Below are 16,329 nucleotides of genomic sequence, written 5' to 3'. Positions count from 1 at the left end.
AGCGTCGCCGAAAAGTCTATATCTCTGAAAATATCACAAAGCCCTCCCAACATACCTCCTCTTCCCCTGCCTCCTCGTAATCGGCACTCTCGGCTCATCCGGCCCTAACCCAATCAACCTCCGCCAGTGAAAGTGCAACGGATTCTCCTGGCACGGCGGAATCCTCTCATACCCAAACGGCGCAGCCTCCAAAAACTCAAGCGGCCCTGTATCCGGCTCCGGCAGATTCTGGAACCAGCGCAACGAGATATGGAACCGCGACACGGGCATCTTGTTCCGCCCAAACTGGTGCAGCGGCTCAAACCACTCCTCAAAAGGGGTCGGATAGCGCGCGTAGTAAGGGTACGCCCAGATCCGGAGCTCCTGTAGGCGCGGGAGCTTTTCGGCGGCGGACGTCCATGTGTCGTTCCATTTGATCCTTTCGGCGACGACTTCGTCTTCTTCGGGATCCATGTATGTCTCTATTGGGGCTCGCCATGTGAAGTGGAGCTTCTTGATGCGGGATAGGGAGGTTGTGGATGTGGTGCCGAGGAAGCGGGCGAGTGCGTCTGTGTTGATGAAGGAGAAGGTTGTGTCGTTGTAGATGGAGTCGACTGCTTCGTGATGCATGCGCTTGCAGGTAAGAAGGATGGCTAGGAATGGGCTGAACTCCTTGACGAGGATTTGGCGTCGCTTTCCCTTGGAGCCATCCTTTGACTTTTCCCGCTTATCGTCTTCCAGCGAGAGTTGCTCGAGTTCTCGCAGGATAGGTGGCTCCTCTTCACAAGTCCAGTGATTACACCACGACGAAACGGTACGGAAGCGCCAAGTATTGATCGTCTCTTTTTCCTCCGCGGATCCCGGTCCGACGCCTTCCTGTAGTGTTGACGGGTCCGCGGGCGGCGTGTTGAGGACGCGGGAGAGCTCGGTTTCGCGGATGTCTTCGGCGTCTAGGTCGGCAATGCATCGGCAGTGGGAGAGGGGTGCTAATGGGGAGGCACTTGATTTATACACGTGCTGGATTGGTCCGGCAGCTTGCCAGAGGTCGCTGTAGATATTTCGCCGGATCTCGAGGGGCAGAGCTGAGAAGAAGGCTGATTGTGGTTGTGAATGAGGTGCGGTTTGAGGCTCATGCACGTCTGTGGTCTCAGTCTCGGCTGAGTGAGCGCTCTCACCATCATTCTCCAGTTCGGCCATTTGAGCGATTGCAGATGAGATGAATTATGAGTGTTAAGTAGTCGAGAATGAGATGCAGTGAATAATATCGCAGCAAGATGAAACTACCCGAATCTGAGGTGAGATGATGCGTGACATTAAAAGCCTTGACCACCACCACGACCACGACAAACACCCCTCCTCCGATCCTTTGGTGAGGGACCTCCCCGAACAGGCTTAACGTCGCTTACGACATTGTACACATCCAATAACGATAAGGCTGGTCCTGAGATGCGGATGCCTATTGCATGAAGTTTCCTCTCATCCAACCAACCACTGAGAGAACACAACGAATCTGACATGTGTGATATCTTGCAATGAACGACCGTTGTCAACGTCGGCAGTTTCAGCGAGAGAGACAACAAGGTTTTCCACAAGTAGACAAGCAACATCACCAAACCATTACGTTACCCTGATGCCCCTCGGTGGAGTTTACAAATCTACGGCAAATGATTGGTCAATGCGACGATCTGTTTGGGTCCTTGGCCTTGTCTTACCCCAGACCATCGGGATCCAGCCCAGGGATGATTGAGTGCAGCGTGCAGCATTCTTTTGTATCTGTGCTCTGGCTCTTATCTATTTCTCAGGGCAACCCCTAGACCGCCTTGTCAAACGCAAAGTTTACAAATGACCCGTCATCAAAAGCTGAAAACCTCTTCTTCTACTCAGTCGACATTCCGAAAGATCAGCTCTCACAAGTCATTCAACTGACGACCGGCGTTGCTCCCGTTCCAAGCAACAGCCATGAGCAGCCGTCCTATCCAACGGCTCGCCCAGCTGCGTGGGGCATCGTCATCGGCTCGACGCGCTTCAACGCGGCTCGCCGGCCCCAGCTACACCACTCTCTCGGCCAACAACCCGACAACTCGGCACCAGATCCGACACACTGGAAGAGGTAGTCCAGCAGTAGTAGTAGCATTCACAGGTCTGCAGTCAAAGAGGCTATTCGGAAGTACAGCCCAGCGCCGCAATGAATCCGCCGCCGCGGAAGACGAGGAAGATGCGGGAAGCTACAGTGAGGCGGACCACGAGCACGCCGTCATCTCGACGTTTGATCTGTTCTCGATCGGCATCGGTCCTTCGTCTTCGCATACCGTAGGACCCATGCGCGCCGGCAACATCTTTGTCGCCGATCTGGCGGAGGCCAACCTCCTGCACAAGGTCAACAAGATCCGCGTTTCCATCTACGGTAGCCTGGCGCTCACGGGCGAGGGCCACATGACGCCGTCGGCGCTGCTTCTCGGCCTTGAGAGCGCCGATGTGGAGACCGTTGACACGGCGTACGTGCCGGAACGGTTCACCGAGATCAAGGCGAGCAAGAAACTCTTCTTGGGACAGGGTCTCTCGGATGGCAAGGGCAAGGAGGTTGCGTTTGACTATGAGCGGGATTTCGTGTGGGAATGGGGTCGCAAGTTGCCCATGCACAGCAACGGCATGCGATTCACGGTCTTTGATGATGAGGGTTACGTCTTGGCGACGAACGACATGTTTAGCGTCGGCGGAGGATTCGTCGTCAATGGTTCCCTGTCTATCAACCCGGACGCATCGCCGGCATCGACCTCGTCCATGACGCAGGTGGATAGCCCAGATGGTGAGACTGCGGGGAGACATCCGGCCGATTTGGCGGAGAATATGTTTTACAAGGAGATTCGCCGCTCCGATGCCGCGGGAGACCGTCGGACCGGCGCCGAGGTCAAGCCCCTGGAGGAAGCAAAGGAAGACCCGATGCTGCTTGAGGGCGCGCAATCAGATCTATCCCCCATCGCTTCAACATCCGGAAACGGCGTCGACGGTGGTGCGGACCATGGATCCGAGAGCAGTGAACCCTCTGGTCCCCGGTACCCCTTCCGCGATGCCACCAGCTTGCTGGCGCTCTGCCGCAAGCACAACCTCACCATCGCCCAGCTCGTGTACGAGAACGAAAAGAGCCATGGTTACACGGACGAAGAGATCTACCACAAGCTCTTCAAGATCTGGCAGGTCATGGACACGAGCATTCTGGAAAGTGTGCAAGCACCGCTAGACACAAAGCTCCCTGGCTCCCTCAAGCTCCATCGCCGCGCTCCCGCTCTCTACCGGAGGTTGACCCGAGGCCTCTACTCCACCGCCGGCCACACATCCCCGAACCCCCTCGACAAGGGCACCGGCGAAAAGGCTTCCCTACCCGGCTTCTCCTCCGGCTCCGGCTCCGCATCCACCCCGGCAACCATCTCCAAATCCAAGGTCCCCGGTCTGAGCATCGGCCGCCGCCAACCCCCGCGAATCCTAGGCTCCCTCGACCACCCCATCACTCCGTCCCCCTCCCGCCGCACAACCTTCCCGACAATGGACTACCTCACAGTCTACGCCATCGCCGTCAACGAAACAAACGCAGCCGGCGGCCGCATCGTCACGGCCCCCACAAACGGCGCAGCGGGCATCATCCCTGCCGTCCTCAAATACACCATCGAATTCATCTCAGACGACCCGGAACGCGACATCCCCACCTTCCTCCTCACCGCCGCCGCAATTGGCATGCTCTACAAGCGCGGCGCCACAATCTCCGCCGCCGAGGGCGGGTGCATGGCCGAAGTAGGCGTCGCTTGCTCCATGGCAGCGGGCGCGTTCGCGGCGTGCATGGGCGCCAGCCCCGAGGCCATTGAACAGGCGGCCGAGATTGGCATCGAGCATAACCTGGGCCTGACGTGTGATCCTATCGGCGGGTTGGTGCAGGCGCCGTGTATTGAGCGGAATGCGCTGGGCGCGATTAAGGCGATTTCGAGCGCGAATTTGGCATTGAGCAGTGAGACGGGGACGCAGAAGGTTAGGCTGGATGATGCGATTCGGGCGATGCGGTTGACGGCCAAGGGCATGCGGAATGAGTTCAAGGAGACCAGTTTGAGCGGGTTGGCGACGAGCGTGCCGTTTAATATCCCTGTCAGTGTGCCTGACTGCTAGATATCGGGAATTTGCTTCTATGACTTAAGATGGGTTGTTCATGGGTTGTTTGGTATGATTATAGACTTGGGAATAGAATTACGGCCTTTCGGTGGAAGAGACACATGAGGAGGTTGGGCTGGAAGTGCTACTAATCCTTGATTCGCGATTTCGTCTCTTCAGCGGGGAAAACTGAGTCTTGGAACTTGAGATCAGGAAATAGAGGATACGCGGTCAATCAAGCTGCGGTGTTTGATTCCTGCATGTTATGCTGACATGAGCCGCGAATGCCTTCTAGGGCACAGCTCACGGTGTTGAGCGTGCATGCCCACACATGCCGGGGCGACTATGAGTCTCTGAAATCCACATATTGGGAGTTCTTCACAGAAATGGGGCACCTCAGTGGATCGTCACAGCGATGAGAATATACAAATGCTGCAATTCCCATCCAATCACATCAAGAAACATCAAGTCGAGACTCTGTCTGACATAGGAATAATCTCGTAAAGTAGGGATCACCGATATGAAAACTGATCAAAGTCTCTACGATCGTTAGGTATGAAAGCCAAGTTGTCAAAAGAGAACGGAGATCCGGTAGTCGCGATGCAACTTGAGCTCTGCGGCGACGCCGATAACCCAGCGAATCACACGGCAACTTGGCCGAGCGGTCTAAGGCGCCAGACTCAAGTTTCCCATCAAATTGGTCACTTCCCCGTAAGCGGGGCGCATTCTGGTCTCGAAAGAGGCGTGAGTTCGAATCTCACAGTTGTCATTCGATGATTTTTGTTATTGGGTGAGATATCTTTTAACCACGATAGATCCTTTTTGTCTCTTTTCTACGGCTGGATGGCGCATATCATGCTGTCAGAGAGCGAGTTTTGCATGTGGCCGACGAGCTTGCCGTGGTGTATTAACCTGTACCGCTCCGTGTTGTTTCTCTTTCCCAAACACCCGGCATTACTTCCCTTGATCATCGGGAGTTGATTGACATGGTTTCCAGCATCACTACAACCACCCACACCCATGGTTCGTGAGGGGAACTTCCTCCAAACATCTCACATTCCGCATGCCTCTTGCAATGATGATTGACAAGTATCGTCCCGTCCTACCCGCTTTTCCGGTCTTCTCCCCGCGCGACGGACATATCGAAACAGCGCCAACTCTTTTCCGACTCATGGGTTCGTTCAATCAATGCAAACAGGGGTCTCTGTCCACACCCACCCACAACAAGCCGAACTCAAAACTCCAAAAAGTCAATGGCAAACAGGAGAAACAAACTTGGGCTACGTTGAATGTAGTTTCCGATTGATTGTAAACCAAGAAACATCATGGGTTGTAGCCATTTTAAGCTTAAAGAAGCGGTCCTTAATCACTGAGCTCGACTAGACTAGGTACCAAAACTACCGGTGATTCAATTCAACGCCATTGACATTCCGCCCCGGCCTCCGAGCCGGAGCTCGGTGAAGGACTCTCATCCGGGCTCATCATGTGGACGGATATCTCCCCCTGCCAAGTAACGAATCCATCACCAATGACTAGGGGCTCTGGCGTCATCTCCGCCCCTTGAGAGCACCAGATCATGGATGTCATGGTAGCAATATCGAAACGCAAGTAGATCATCGAAAGCCCAGTCCAGTCCAGTCCAGTCCGTTTCCTGCCCGGCTTTGGAGCTTGTCTCTGTTCCCCGCACCCCGCACCGCACCCCGGGTTCTTCACCGTGCAGTGAGTGGTTGCATCCATCCTTACCGTTTTGTTGTTTCCATCTTTACTCTAAAAAATCCGTGTGCCATTGTTGCTGTCCCATGCCCGCCTGCGGTTTTCAGACCGGGGTGAGGTGTTGACAAAGTCCTTCGAGGAGTACGACTCAAGCAACCATCCGTAGTCGCAAGGTGGACAATGTGGAGGAGGAGGAGGAAGAGGAGGAGGACAACTGCCGTTAATTCCCTCGGACAACCCGGGTAATCTCCGCCGAACAGGACAGTCCGCCCTCTTCGTGGTCCACTGCGGCCACTGCCCAGCCTTTTTTGGAGTCTAGTTTCCTGGGATCAACATGAACAGGGCCCGAAGATGCAAGCAAGCTAACCACCATTCCACGCCTTTTTACCCCTCATACTACCGTATCGTACCCTTACTCTGGGTATCCGTACCTTTTACGTACACCTCATATTGGGTATCCGTACGCATCGGTGAAAGAAGCGCAAGAGGAGGGAAAAGACCATGGCCTTGGCGTCGGGGTATAAATCTTTCCTAACCTGCAACTCAATCCCACCCTTGACCGCCTGGTCGTCGTCACTCCAAAATACCTCCGTCATGGCCTCCTCCTTCTCGTCAGTAGCCGCCGTCGCGGGCCTCTTGCTCTCCGGTGCGCACGCCCAGCTGGCCGTCGCGCAGAGGGCGCTCCCCGCGAAAGCTCAGATCATTGACCAAAAGAGCTTCAATGTCTTGGAGGTCGTCCCGCCCCCTTCGGAGTTCAATGCCTCGTCAGTATGTCATCCGGAAGTCACTTTGCTATGGGTGATGAAGTTGTATGAGAGAGGTTCCAGTCATTGACATGGGTATGGAAATAGGAATTCCTCTGGCCCGGCGTCACGCATGAATCTCTCACCGAGAAGCCATTCCACATTTACGACCCCGAATTCTACGACATCATCGGCAGCGATCCGTCACTGACCCTCATCGCGACCTCGGAGACGGATCCCATCTTTCACGAGGCAGTCGTATGGTAAGGTTCAATCCCCCTCACTCTTCCCACCACTCACTCACCCACTCACTCACCCACTCACTCACTCACCCACTCACTCACTCGCTCACTCACTCACCACCCTGCCCTAGACTCACCTCACAAGTGAGATCCAACCAGCTAACAAAGAAACCCAAGGTATCCCCCAACAGAAGAAGTTTTCTTCGTCCAAAACGCCGGGCCCCCCGCAGCAGGCACCGGCCTCAACAAGTCCTCCATCGTCCAAAAGATCCGCCTCGCCGACGCAGAGGCTCTTCGCAATGGATCCCTGGGTACCAAAGAGGTCACAGTCACCACCGTCCCTTCGAACCCGCAGGTCATAAACCCCAATGGTATAGACCACTCTCTCTCTCTCCACGCATTTCTGAAAACATTTCCACTAACAATTCCCACGCAGGTGGAACAAACTACAAAGGCCAAATCATATTCGCCGGCGAAGGCCAAGGCGAGCGCGTACCCTCGGCGCTGTACCTCATGAACCCGGTAGAACCCTACAACACCACAAGTTCGTCCCAATCCCCTCCCTCCAACTCTTTCTTCCCCCCGAAATCTCAAAAAGCTAACCACCACACCCCTCGTAGTCCTCGTAAACAACTACTTTGGCCGCCAGTTCAACTCCCTAAACGACGTCGTCGTCTCCCGCCGCAACGGCGATATCTACTTCACAGACACCCAGTACGGTTACTGGCAGTACTTCCGCCCCACCCCCGGCCTGCCGAACCAGGTGTACCGCCTCAACCCCACGACCGGCGCCTTGACTGTTGTCACGGACGAGTTTGTGTCGCCGAACGGTATGTTCTGCCTCTCGATTTCCCCAGCCTGGATCAATTTGTAGGTCAAGTAGTGATGAGAATACTAACTTGAAACCCCAGGCATCACACTCTCGCCAGACGGCACATACGCCTACGTAACAGACACAGGCATCTCCCAAGGCCAATTCGGCACAAACTTTACAAAGCCAGCAACAGTGTACGTCCTCCCCTTCTCCTTCAGCAATCAATCCATTTAACCCCCTTCTCAGCTACCGCTTCGAAGTAAAAGAAGACGGCACTTTCGAAAACCGCAAAATCTTCGCCCACACCTCCGCCCGCCTCCCCGACGGAGTGCACTGCGACTCCAAAGGCAACGTCTACGCAGGCTGCAACGACGGCGTCCACGTCTGGAACCCGTCCGGTAAACTCATCGGTAAGATTTACACGGGCACTACGGCGGCGAATTTCCAGTTTGCAGGTGATGGGAGGATGGTTATCACGGGACAGACGAAGCTGTTTTATGCCACGTTTGCGGCTTCGGGTGTTGCGTTGACGTAGAAGAGGGCATGAAGGTAATGGTAATTGGTGTTGTGAATAGGGATTTTCGGCAGAGAGTAGTAAGATCTTCTTGAACAAAGTTGAATTATACATAAAAGCAATTGAGCACAATTGTTTGCTCCATAATACCTGGTTTTACAATCCTGCGGTCTTCTCCGATGGGGCTATGTTGACATCATTTCTCATTCATCATTTAATATGTATATATAGGACGCATCGTCCCCTGTGCCCGGTACGGGGTTGGCAGTGGCACCACAACGGTAGCACCATCACCCAATTAACCTCGCTGTGCAATACCCGATCTTCCCTCGTGTGCTTCCTACCCGTTGAGCGTGTCTGTAAAGCTCTTCAGCCACGGCAAGTCGATCGTGTCGACGTTTGGATCTTGGACTTTGGTGTCCCAAACGCTCTACAAAACTTGTCAGCATCACACACGTGAGTGTCTCGTAGACTGAACGAACCCAGTCCAAGGCCATGGCCGAGTCCACTCCCGTCATAGGAACGGGGATAGACTCTGACGAACTCGCGGTTGGCATGTAACCCCATCGAGTGGATCCATCTTGTTCCATCCATGAATTTTCCACAGGTTGCGGAGGCATGTACGCAGGTATGACAGGATCTACACGAGTTAGCTGGGGGGGGGCCTACATTAACACCGTATCTATAGGGGCACCTACTGCATGCGAGTTGATAAGACGGACGCATTCCCATGTCAGTACCATGCATTCCGTCCGAGCTGACAGTTTCCGGGGTGCTCTCGTAATGGTCTCCAGTCGACAAGCTGAGCATGCGAGACAAAATCTTGAAAGCCCGAGTGGCTTCGGTGGAGTCTTTTCGGTTGGATTTCCAGATATCTCTGGACGCCTGAAGAATGGAAAGGAGAGGCTCCTTGTCAATATGTATTCCAATCGTATTGCGGCCTTCCGGGCGCAGAAGATGGGACAGTTCCAGGCAGAGCATCATATCCGCAAGAAGGAAGTCGTGGGTGCTCAAACTAGAGACGAACCAGCGCTCGCGTGATAGTCGACCCCCAGGCTTGTACTCCTCGTTGATGTTGAATTGGATTTCCAAGATTTTGGTTGCCGCATTGATGCATGCAAACCTGGAGTGCGCGAATCGGATATCCTTCCGTCCAAGTGTAAAGTATCGGCGATGGAGTACTATGCGGGCCTTCAGGTACATGAGCTCTATCCAAAGACGCTGCATGATCAAATCAACTGTGTCTTCGACGGAAAGAGTGAATGATCGATCTCGTAGCACGGGAGGGATTTCTTCGTGGGCTCTTTCCAACCGCTCGTCCAAGCGCAGGACCTCTCCGTAGTCGGGACTGCTGCGGCTTGCCATGCGCGAGACAATGTCGCTAAACACAACTACAAGTCTGGACTTAACAATCGTGTACATCACCGGTGTTCGCTCGACCTCGGTCATCGGTCGCTCAAGAGGTAGCTTGACTGTAGCCTCGTCGAAATCCCTATCATGGAGGTTGCGAGGTAGACCTGTTTGAATCAGATTTTTAGAATCATGTTGGGAAGAATGCTCAAACCTGTGTCAAAATATTGAGACTGCACGTTGGAGGGAAGACCGAATTGAAAGGCTATCAGAACGTCGATCTCGGTGACGATTGTCCACAGACGCTTGCGCATCTCCCCTTCAAAGACTGACATGCCCTTGAAATGGCTCGGGTCTCGGTGCATTCCCGAGTGCATTGCCAAACGAACGATGATGGACATGAGGATAGCCTGTTCTGCGTCAGTTCTGCGGGGAATCATCCTACAGGCGGGGAATCTCATGACGTACGGTGCCTTGCTGTGCATCGGCTAGTCGAAGATACTCTGTGCCAAAGTACAGCATCATCGTTTCGACCTTGTACTTCCCAGGGGTCGTGTAGTTGTCTAGAGCTAGACACCGCGCACAGTAACTGCGATAAATGTCGGCAACATGTGTTGCTGGTCCCAGGTCGCCAGGGACGGCTTCGTCTGCTCTTAGACAAAAGAAGGCAGCATGGCTGATCATGGAGAACAGGAGCGCAAGCCAGGATAGAGAGAATTGGCTTTGATCTTCCCAAAATTCATGAAACTAGAATTGTGAGCATCTCGACAGTAGTCATGTCTGGTCCATTAGATCTCACCTCTTTCCAGAATGTCGGCACATGGAACATACCTACGCAGGGAGGCCGAGTCAGTAAGATATGTAGCCAGTCAATCTTTCATGACGTACACCAAGCAGGTTCTTTCCCTTCAAAGAACCTTTCAATCAACCTGTGTGTGATGTGTCTTGGCGGTAGTAGTGCCATGAGAGTAGTCATGTTTGCCGTTGGAAATGCTCCTGAAAGAAGAAACGGCACGGTAGGTTTCGAGGAAGCATTGCCGGTAGGCATATCCTCAGGCTCTTCAGCATCAAACATTACATATTTCTTGGTTTTGAAATGCGTAGTGAGCCTGGTGATCTTGGGAGAAATCAGTACAAATGGGGTAAGGCTCCTCGACGCTTTCTGAAACTCACGTCGTCGAGAATGGCTTCCCAGTTGGCAGCATCCACATACCGCACTCTGTCCACCATCGGGCCCGCAGTTGTCGGCTCCGTGATTCCCATCAGGCTGGGGGTTTCGGTCCCGCTGGAAGGCTGTTTGGCGCTGACACTAGACGCGCTAGATTCCGAGATTGGGTTTCGAGACATCTCGACCTCTCGACTCCGCATTTGGCCCAACTCCTCGGTCAGACGGTGCAGCTTGGCTTGCAAAGCCGCCATTTCGGCAGACTGCGGTGTCTGATGGCGAAGGGCAGCATGTTCGGAGCTTGCCCCAGGTCCTCCTCTGATCAGATATGGCACGATCACACAAGAGCTCGCAAGGCCCCGCTTCTCGCACTGGTCGCAAGGATCTCCGCGGTTGCACTTGCGCCTGAGGGGGACGCGCAAGGCTGTCAGATACAGTCTAAAGCTGTCATTTCGTACATGGGACACTCACTTCTTCTCGCGACATATGGTGCAAGAGTATCTGACACGGCTGCGCTTCTTGGAACCCTCGTAATCGGTCGGGTCAGTGCCCGTCGCCTCGGTAGCCATTGGAGGGTATCCGTAAATTGGATCCTTTCGACATCCGAGCTCAGTGTGGTATACTCGTTTTTCTATGGCTTGAGATTGCGAAAGCGAGATTCGGCATCAAATCTTCCAAAACAAACTCGACTTGGCGTAGGTCGAAAAAGTCGAATGGTCCTTTCACAAAGGTCGATCTTTTCGATCAATCACGTTTCCTAGCGATCGCCGCCAACGACGACTCCCCAATGGACAGGCATGCTAGGGTCCTGTCATGTTAACGTAAGCAGGCCTGGCCATACGGCGTTCACTCTCAGGCTTGATGGAGACGATGCAAAGGCCCAGAAGCAACTAACATTTTGATTAGCCACAAATCCATCTGCCAGGCATAATGGATACAAACACAAGCCTTGATCTATCGACGGCTAGCCAAATCATGGCGGAAGAGGCCACCGACGGTCTTGGCAAAATTGCCCTTCCATTCTCCAGAAAGCAGACCTCAGGATGCTTTTCCTCAGATATTTTCATGAACGACAAAACTCGCTACAGTCGCCTCCGACCTTTCAGCGGCAGCGGCGTAGGTACTGGACATCGAGTTGAAATGAGGTGGTCCTGGTTGATATCCAGTATATGGATCAAAGCCAAGGTCGCCAGGATATCTGAGGGGGGCGGTTGGTCTTATTTGTAGAGATCTTCCGGGTGAATTCGAGGGCCGCCTCTCTATTTGAACCGTGTGGTTCGTTCCATCGGGGCCTGAATTTGTCCAGAAGAAGCGGAATCGTCTGACGGCATGCAAGTCCGGTGTAACTACGCCGGCGTGTACCCGAGCGTATTGACTGGTCGAGGGGCGAATGCCGGAGATAGAAGGCCGGAGTTGTGGTTTCTGGCGCAAGATGATGGCAGATTAAGCCGGTCGGCCAGCTCGACAAGGGTGCTCGGCATGCAAGCGGTGGCATTCCCATGCTGTTGGAGCTAACTTCCAACAAGATCATTCGGTGACCACGCACTGCTAATTGGATGGTTTGTAAGGACTGACCCGCCTGTTGGCTGACTTGTCGAATGCGTCAACCTTAATGCTGCAAGGGAGGATATAGATCCATTGAAACAAATGAGGAAAGATTGCTTGGGATTGGAACGATTAAACCTCGTTGATGCATCGGATTGCTTGATCCCTTTGACATTCGTACAAGACCACGGTGAAGGCGACTCGATTCGCTGTGCAGTGCACGTACCACCTTCGGTGAACGTGCCTGCCGACGAGCATTTCAAGCTTCGTGGCTCTCCGCGGGGTATCAAGCAGGAAGACCCGACTATTTCCCCCACTTCCCTGCACGTTGAGGTACCCGCTTTTCAATGGCCACCCAGCTCGATCCATCCAATGAGATATTGCCACTCAAGATGACGTACAGCGGCAGGAGGCAACCACCAATGCAATCTTCCGCCAAAAGTCACCGTTATCGTCGCATCGCGGTCACATCATTCTCAACTCAAAACCGACGACCTCGAGGACTCCCGCTCTAACTGCCAGTACTTCCCATCTTCCCGAATACGACAGACAACGAAGGCCGTCTATCTCACGAATGTCGGAGTCACAGCGGTCCGCGTGGTCATCCCGCGCTGACCTTCTCCTGCGACCCGTCGAGCGTCCGGTGGGGTACCTGAAGCGCGCCAGCATCGCGGCCTGGTTTCCCATCCGCGGCATCTGGTACTTCTTGCGGAACAAGGAGTTCTACCCGCTGTTCCTGAGCCGCCTCCTACCACTATCCATCATCTCGTTTCTCGTTTACTTCATTCTCTTCACCTTTGCATTCCTTCCACAGTTTGCACTTCTGGCCATCTTCCACGGATGGGGCGCGTGGGTCAATGCGGTGGTGCTGGTGCTTGGAGAGGGTCTCGTGGTGATCCAGGGACTCTTTGAGGGTTTCTTCGTTGACGAGTGTCGAGTGGATGTTTTTGATGTGAGTATAATATCCCAATATCCCGTTGGATTGGATTCTCTCCTTGGTTTCATGGCACTAATCTTTACTCCAAGGCCACCCTCATAAAGGAGTCTCAGACAGACCTCGTGGCTCCCCACAGGATCCTCTTCCCCGATGCCCCCACCGCAGTCAAAATGCTCGGCAAGCCGACGACCCCCGCCGCCTTCACCCCATGGTCCATGGTCCAGATCATCGAGCTGATAGTTTTCCTGCCCCTCAACTTCGTCCCAGTGGTTGGTACCCCAGCTTTCATCATCATTACTGGCACGAGACTGGGCAAGCTGGCGCACTACAGATGGTTCCACTTGCGGGGTCTGAGCAAGAAGGAAGCCAAGAACGAGATTCGAGCGAGGACATGGGAATACGTATGGTTTGGCACGGTTGCGATGATTCTGGAGCTGATTCCCGTGCTATCATTCTTCTTTTTGTTGACTACTTCGGCCGGAGCCGGACTTTGGGCGGCACGTATTGAAGACGAGAAGAAGAAGCGAGCTGTGGACGCTCTCATCGGAGACGGAGAACCCCTACCGCCTCCGCCCCCCTACGAGGATGATCCAGTATAAGAGCATGGTTAGATGGGGTTTTTGTGCCCTAGATATTTCTTGGGATCAACGAAGTAGGCAAGCAGGCAATTGAACAACCTGACTCATCAATTCTTGAGCTTTTTCATCATCTCAGCATGTCTTCGTCACGCCAAACTTGAGCACCATCATCCCTTACACTCTCTCCTCCTGCCTAGAGGAGCAGCTTCGTGGGCTCTTTCCATTTCCATTTTTTAAGGTATTACAGGTACCTTCCCTTGGCCCAACTTGCCCTGCAATGATGCCGTGATCATGTGCCGCTAGTGGCTCCCATCTGGTGGTCTGGCATGAGGTGGAAGGCGCTCTCTTGCTTACGCTGCTTTACCATCGTCAGTCACCTCTCCCCAAAGGAAGGTACCGCAACCGACCGGCCTCGTGCTTCTGCCTCCTATCTCCTCCTTCTCGCACTTCTAGAAACTTATGGCAAGATGTTCCATGCGTGGGCGACTACTTACCGGACCTCAGGGTAGGTACGTACTTGGATCTCTGGTCATCCACGAGGGAAAGAACATCAGGAAAGAGCCATCTCAGTGCCTTGGTTCTAAGACCAATTTAAGGAGCACATCCCACAGTCAAATCGGGGTTCAGGGGAACTTGTGCTGGATTGAATCGCACCGAATACTATTTCGACATACGAAAGGAGAGGAAGCGGTTGGGTTTGGAGAAGGTCTTGATATCGACTGCATGGGAACCGGAGCCTGCTCATTGAGACGAGAAACGGGTCTTGCTCTCTACGATGCTGCGAACAACTTCCTTCCTCTATTGAGAAGTACATCGTACGTGTGGTTGCGTCACTGGCCACAGCTCGTTCCTAGACCTTCATGGGAGGAAGGAGAGGACAATGGCTTCCTTCCCACGACTCAGCTCTGCAGGATTCTCTCACATTCTCCCCCGTCCTACTTAATCCCACAAGGGCCCCCATCTCTGCTCTCTTCTTCCTTTCCTCCTCATCCTCTCTCTCATCTCTTCCGCTCCGTTCCTTTTCTCCCTGCGCCGTCATTGTCTTTCTTGTTCGCGTCGTTCTTTGCGTATCCAATCAGATCAGCGTATCCTACGTATTCTACGTGTTCTTACTACACCTAGATCCGCCACTGCCGATTGCCCAATATGCGGGGCTCTCTTCTTGCCATGGCGGCCATGGCGCAAGTGTTTTCTTCCTCTTCATTCTCAGTAGAGCCTGCATCTAACAATCCCTCTCAGTGCTGAAACCTATGCCCAGCCAACCTGTCCCGCGGCGGCAACCGCCACGGTCTTTGTCACAGTCGACTCCAACAACGATCCTGGTCCCTCGATCATCGTTCAGACTGTCACAGCAACCGTTCCACTCTCTGCCTCTTCCCCTTGGTCTCCTGCCCAGTCTGGTCAACCCGGTCTTCCGGCCACTCTCACTGTCACCATCGACAGCTACGATCCCCCTCCTGGAGGATCTCAGTTCACCGGCCCCAAGCCTTGGGAGTCTTCCCCTGTCACAGCCGTCCCTGCCACTGTTGTCACTGCTACTGTCTACTCCCCTGGTTCTGGCGATCCTAATGGTGGTTCCCCTGGTTCTCCTGTATCCCCTGGTGACTCGCGACCTGGTGGTCAAGGAACGACAACTGTCACACTTCCCGGCCCTCCTGGCTCTCCCGGCTTGCCTTGGAACCCTTCCCAGTCTGCCACCACTGATTGCCCGTTTGTCACGGATGACCCCAATGGCGCTGGCAGCAACACTGCGGGTGCCACAGTCATCACTACGACACTCTACAGGACAGACGCCAACCCAGGTCAAGCTACACCCGCCGTGGACTCGGTTGTTGCAACCTTCACAGTCACCTTCCCACAGCCTGCCACCACTGGATCTGTTCCTGGCTCTGCTGCAACCGACGGTGCTGTCCATCCTGCGTCTGGTGAGTTGTTCACTTACACTTTGACTGCACCGGCTGCCACTGGGCCTGCCGCCACCAACGCTCCCTCTGGCTCCAACAACGGCAATGGAGGTTCTGTCACTGACTTCACCACCACTCTCTACCGGACTCATCCTGACTCTGGCCAAGGAACACCTGTCGTCGACACACTTGTCACCTGTTTCACTGTCACTTTCCCTTCTGCAACTGGCACTGGACCCGTCACTGGAGTCCCTGCAGCTTCAACTCCCGCTCCAGGAAGCCCAGGTAGCCCGGGCAACGGCGGCTCTGTTGGCATCACGACTCATCACGTTCCCACTATGGTTCCTGGTCCTGATGGCTCCCTGAGCTACTCCATCCAGACTGTTGTGTCGAGTTTCACAGTTCCAACTCCCGGCTCTCCTTCAATTGCGGGCTCAGGTGTCACAACTGTCTATGTTCCTGCTAACCCTGCTGGCGCCGCCACCACCGTGGTTTTCCCTGCCGATCCCGCGGGCAATCCAGTCGGAGGTCCTTCGACTGTTGTTACCACGACTCTGTATGCGTCTCAGCCAACCATTGGCAATGGCAACCAGCCTCCTGACCCTTCCGATCCGGGCAATGTTGTCGTCTTCACCTTGACAGTTCCTCAGCCTCCTGCCGGTAGTGCTTCAACTTACACCACGGTTCTTCCCAGCATCCAAGGAGACAACG

The 16,329-nt window shown here is 54.1% G+C and overlaps 5 protein-coding genes and 1 non-coding gene across 6 annotated transcripts; 4 read left to right on the top strand and 2 right to left on the bottom strand.

Annotated features, from left to right (window-relative positions):
* Positions 1-33: 33 nt before the first annotated feature.
* Positions 34-1,176, bottom strand: BDP55DRAFT_695648 (uncharacterized protein; the record flags this gene model as incomplete). The annotated part of the gene is made up of 1 exon (XM_060577491.1): positions 34-1,176. The coding sequence occupies one exon, from the start codon at positions 1,174-1,176 to the stop codon at positions 34-36; it is 1,143 nt and encodes a 380-aa protein (XP_060427112.1).
* Positions 1,177-1,938: 762 nt separating this feature from the next.
* Positions 1,939-4,131, top strand: BDP55DRAFT_695647 (L-serine ammonia-lyase; the record flags this gene model as incomplete). The annotated part of the gene is made up of 1 exon (XM_060577490.1): positions 1,939-4,131. The coding sequence occupies one exon, from the start codon at positions 1,939-1,941 to the stop codon at positions 4,129-4,131; it is 2,193 nt and encodes a 730-aa protein (XP_060427111.1).
* A 629-nt stretch (positions 4,132-4,760) lies between these two features.
* BDP55DRAFT_t238 lies at positions 4,761-4,882 on the top strand. Its single transcript has one exon. It is a non-coding gene; the product is annotated as a tRNA-Leu (tRNA).
* Positions 4,883-6,420: 1,538 nt separating this feature from the next.
* BDP55DRAFT_634342 (D-lactonohydrolase) lies at positions 6,421-8,160 on the top strand (the record flags this gene model as incomplete). The annotated part of the gene is made up of 7 exons (XM_060572655.1): positions 6,421-6,594; positions 6,678-6,832; positions 6,989-7,182; positions 7,248-7,355; positions 7,432-7,641; positions 7,723-7,819; positions 7,872-8,160. The coding sequence occupies 7 exons, from the start codon at positions 6,421-6,423 to the stop codon at positions 8,158-8,160; spliced, it is 1,227 nt and encodes a 408-aa protein (XP_060427110.1).
* Positions 8,161-8,479: 319 nt separating this feature from the next.
* BDP55DRAFT_730847 (uncharacterized protein) lies at positions 8,480-11,223 on the bottom strand (the record flags this gene model as incomplete). Its single annotated transcript, XM_060579747.1, has 9 exons — positions 8,480-8,569; positions 8,622-8,779; positions 8,838-9,656; positions 9,704-9,899; positions 9,958-10,236; positions 10,289-10,320; positions 10,378-10,606; positions 10,663-11,059; positions 11,126-11,223. 9 exons carry the CDS (start codon positions 11,221-11,223, stop codon positions 8,480-8,482), a joined length of 2,298 nt encoding a protein of 765 aa, XP_060427109.1.
* A 1,550-nt stretch (positions 11,224-12,773) lies between these two features.
* On the top strand, positions 12,774-13,735 carry BDP55DRAFT_557046 (uncharacterized protein; the record flags this gene model as incomplete). Its single annotated transcript, XM_060569657.1, has 2 exons — positions 12,774-13,151; positions 13,226-13,735. The coding sequence occupies 2 exons, from the start codon at positions 12,774-12,776 to the stop codon at positions 13,733-13,735; spliced, it is 888 nt and encodes a 295-aa protein (XP_060427108.1).
* Positions 13,736-16,329: the final 2,594 nt, after the last annotated feature.

This window comes from Colletotrichum godetiae, assembly GCF_030913485.1.
Source record: "Colletotrichum godetiae strain CBS 193.32 chromosome Unknown BDP55scaffold_33, whole genome shotgun sequence".
Classification (NCBI taxonomy): Eukaryota; Fungi; Ascomycota; class Sordariomycetes; order Glomerellales; family Glomerellaceae; genus Colletotrichum; species Colletotrichum godetiae.
Note: the sequence above shows the minus strand (reverse complement) of the source record. Positions and strands in the feature narration are given on the sequence as shown.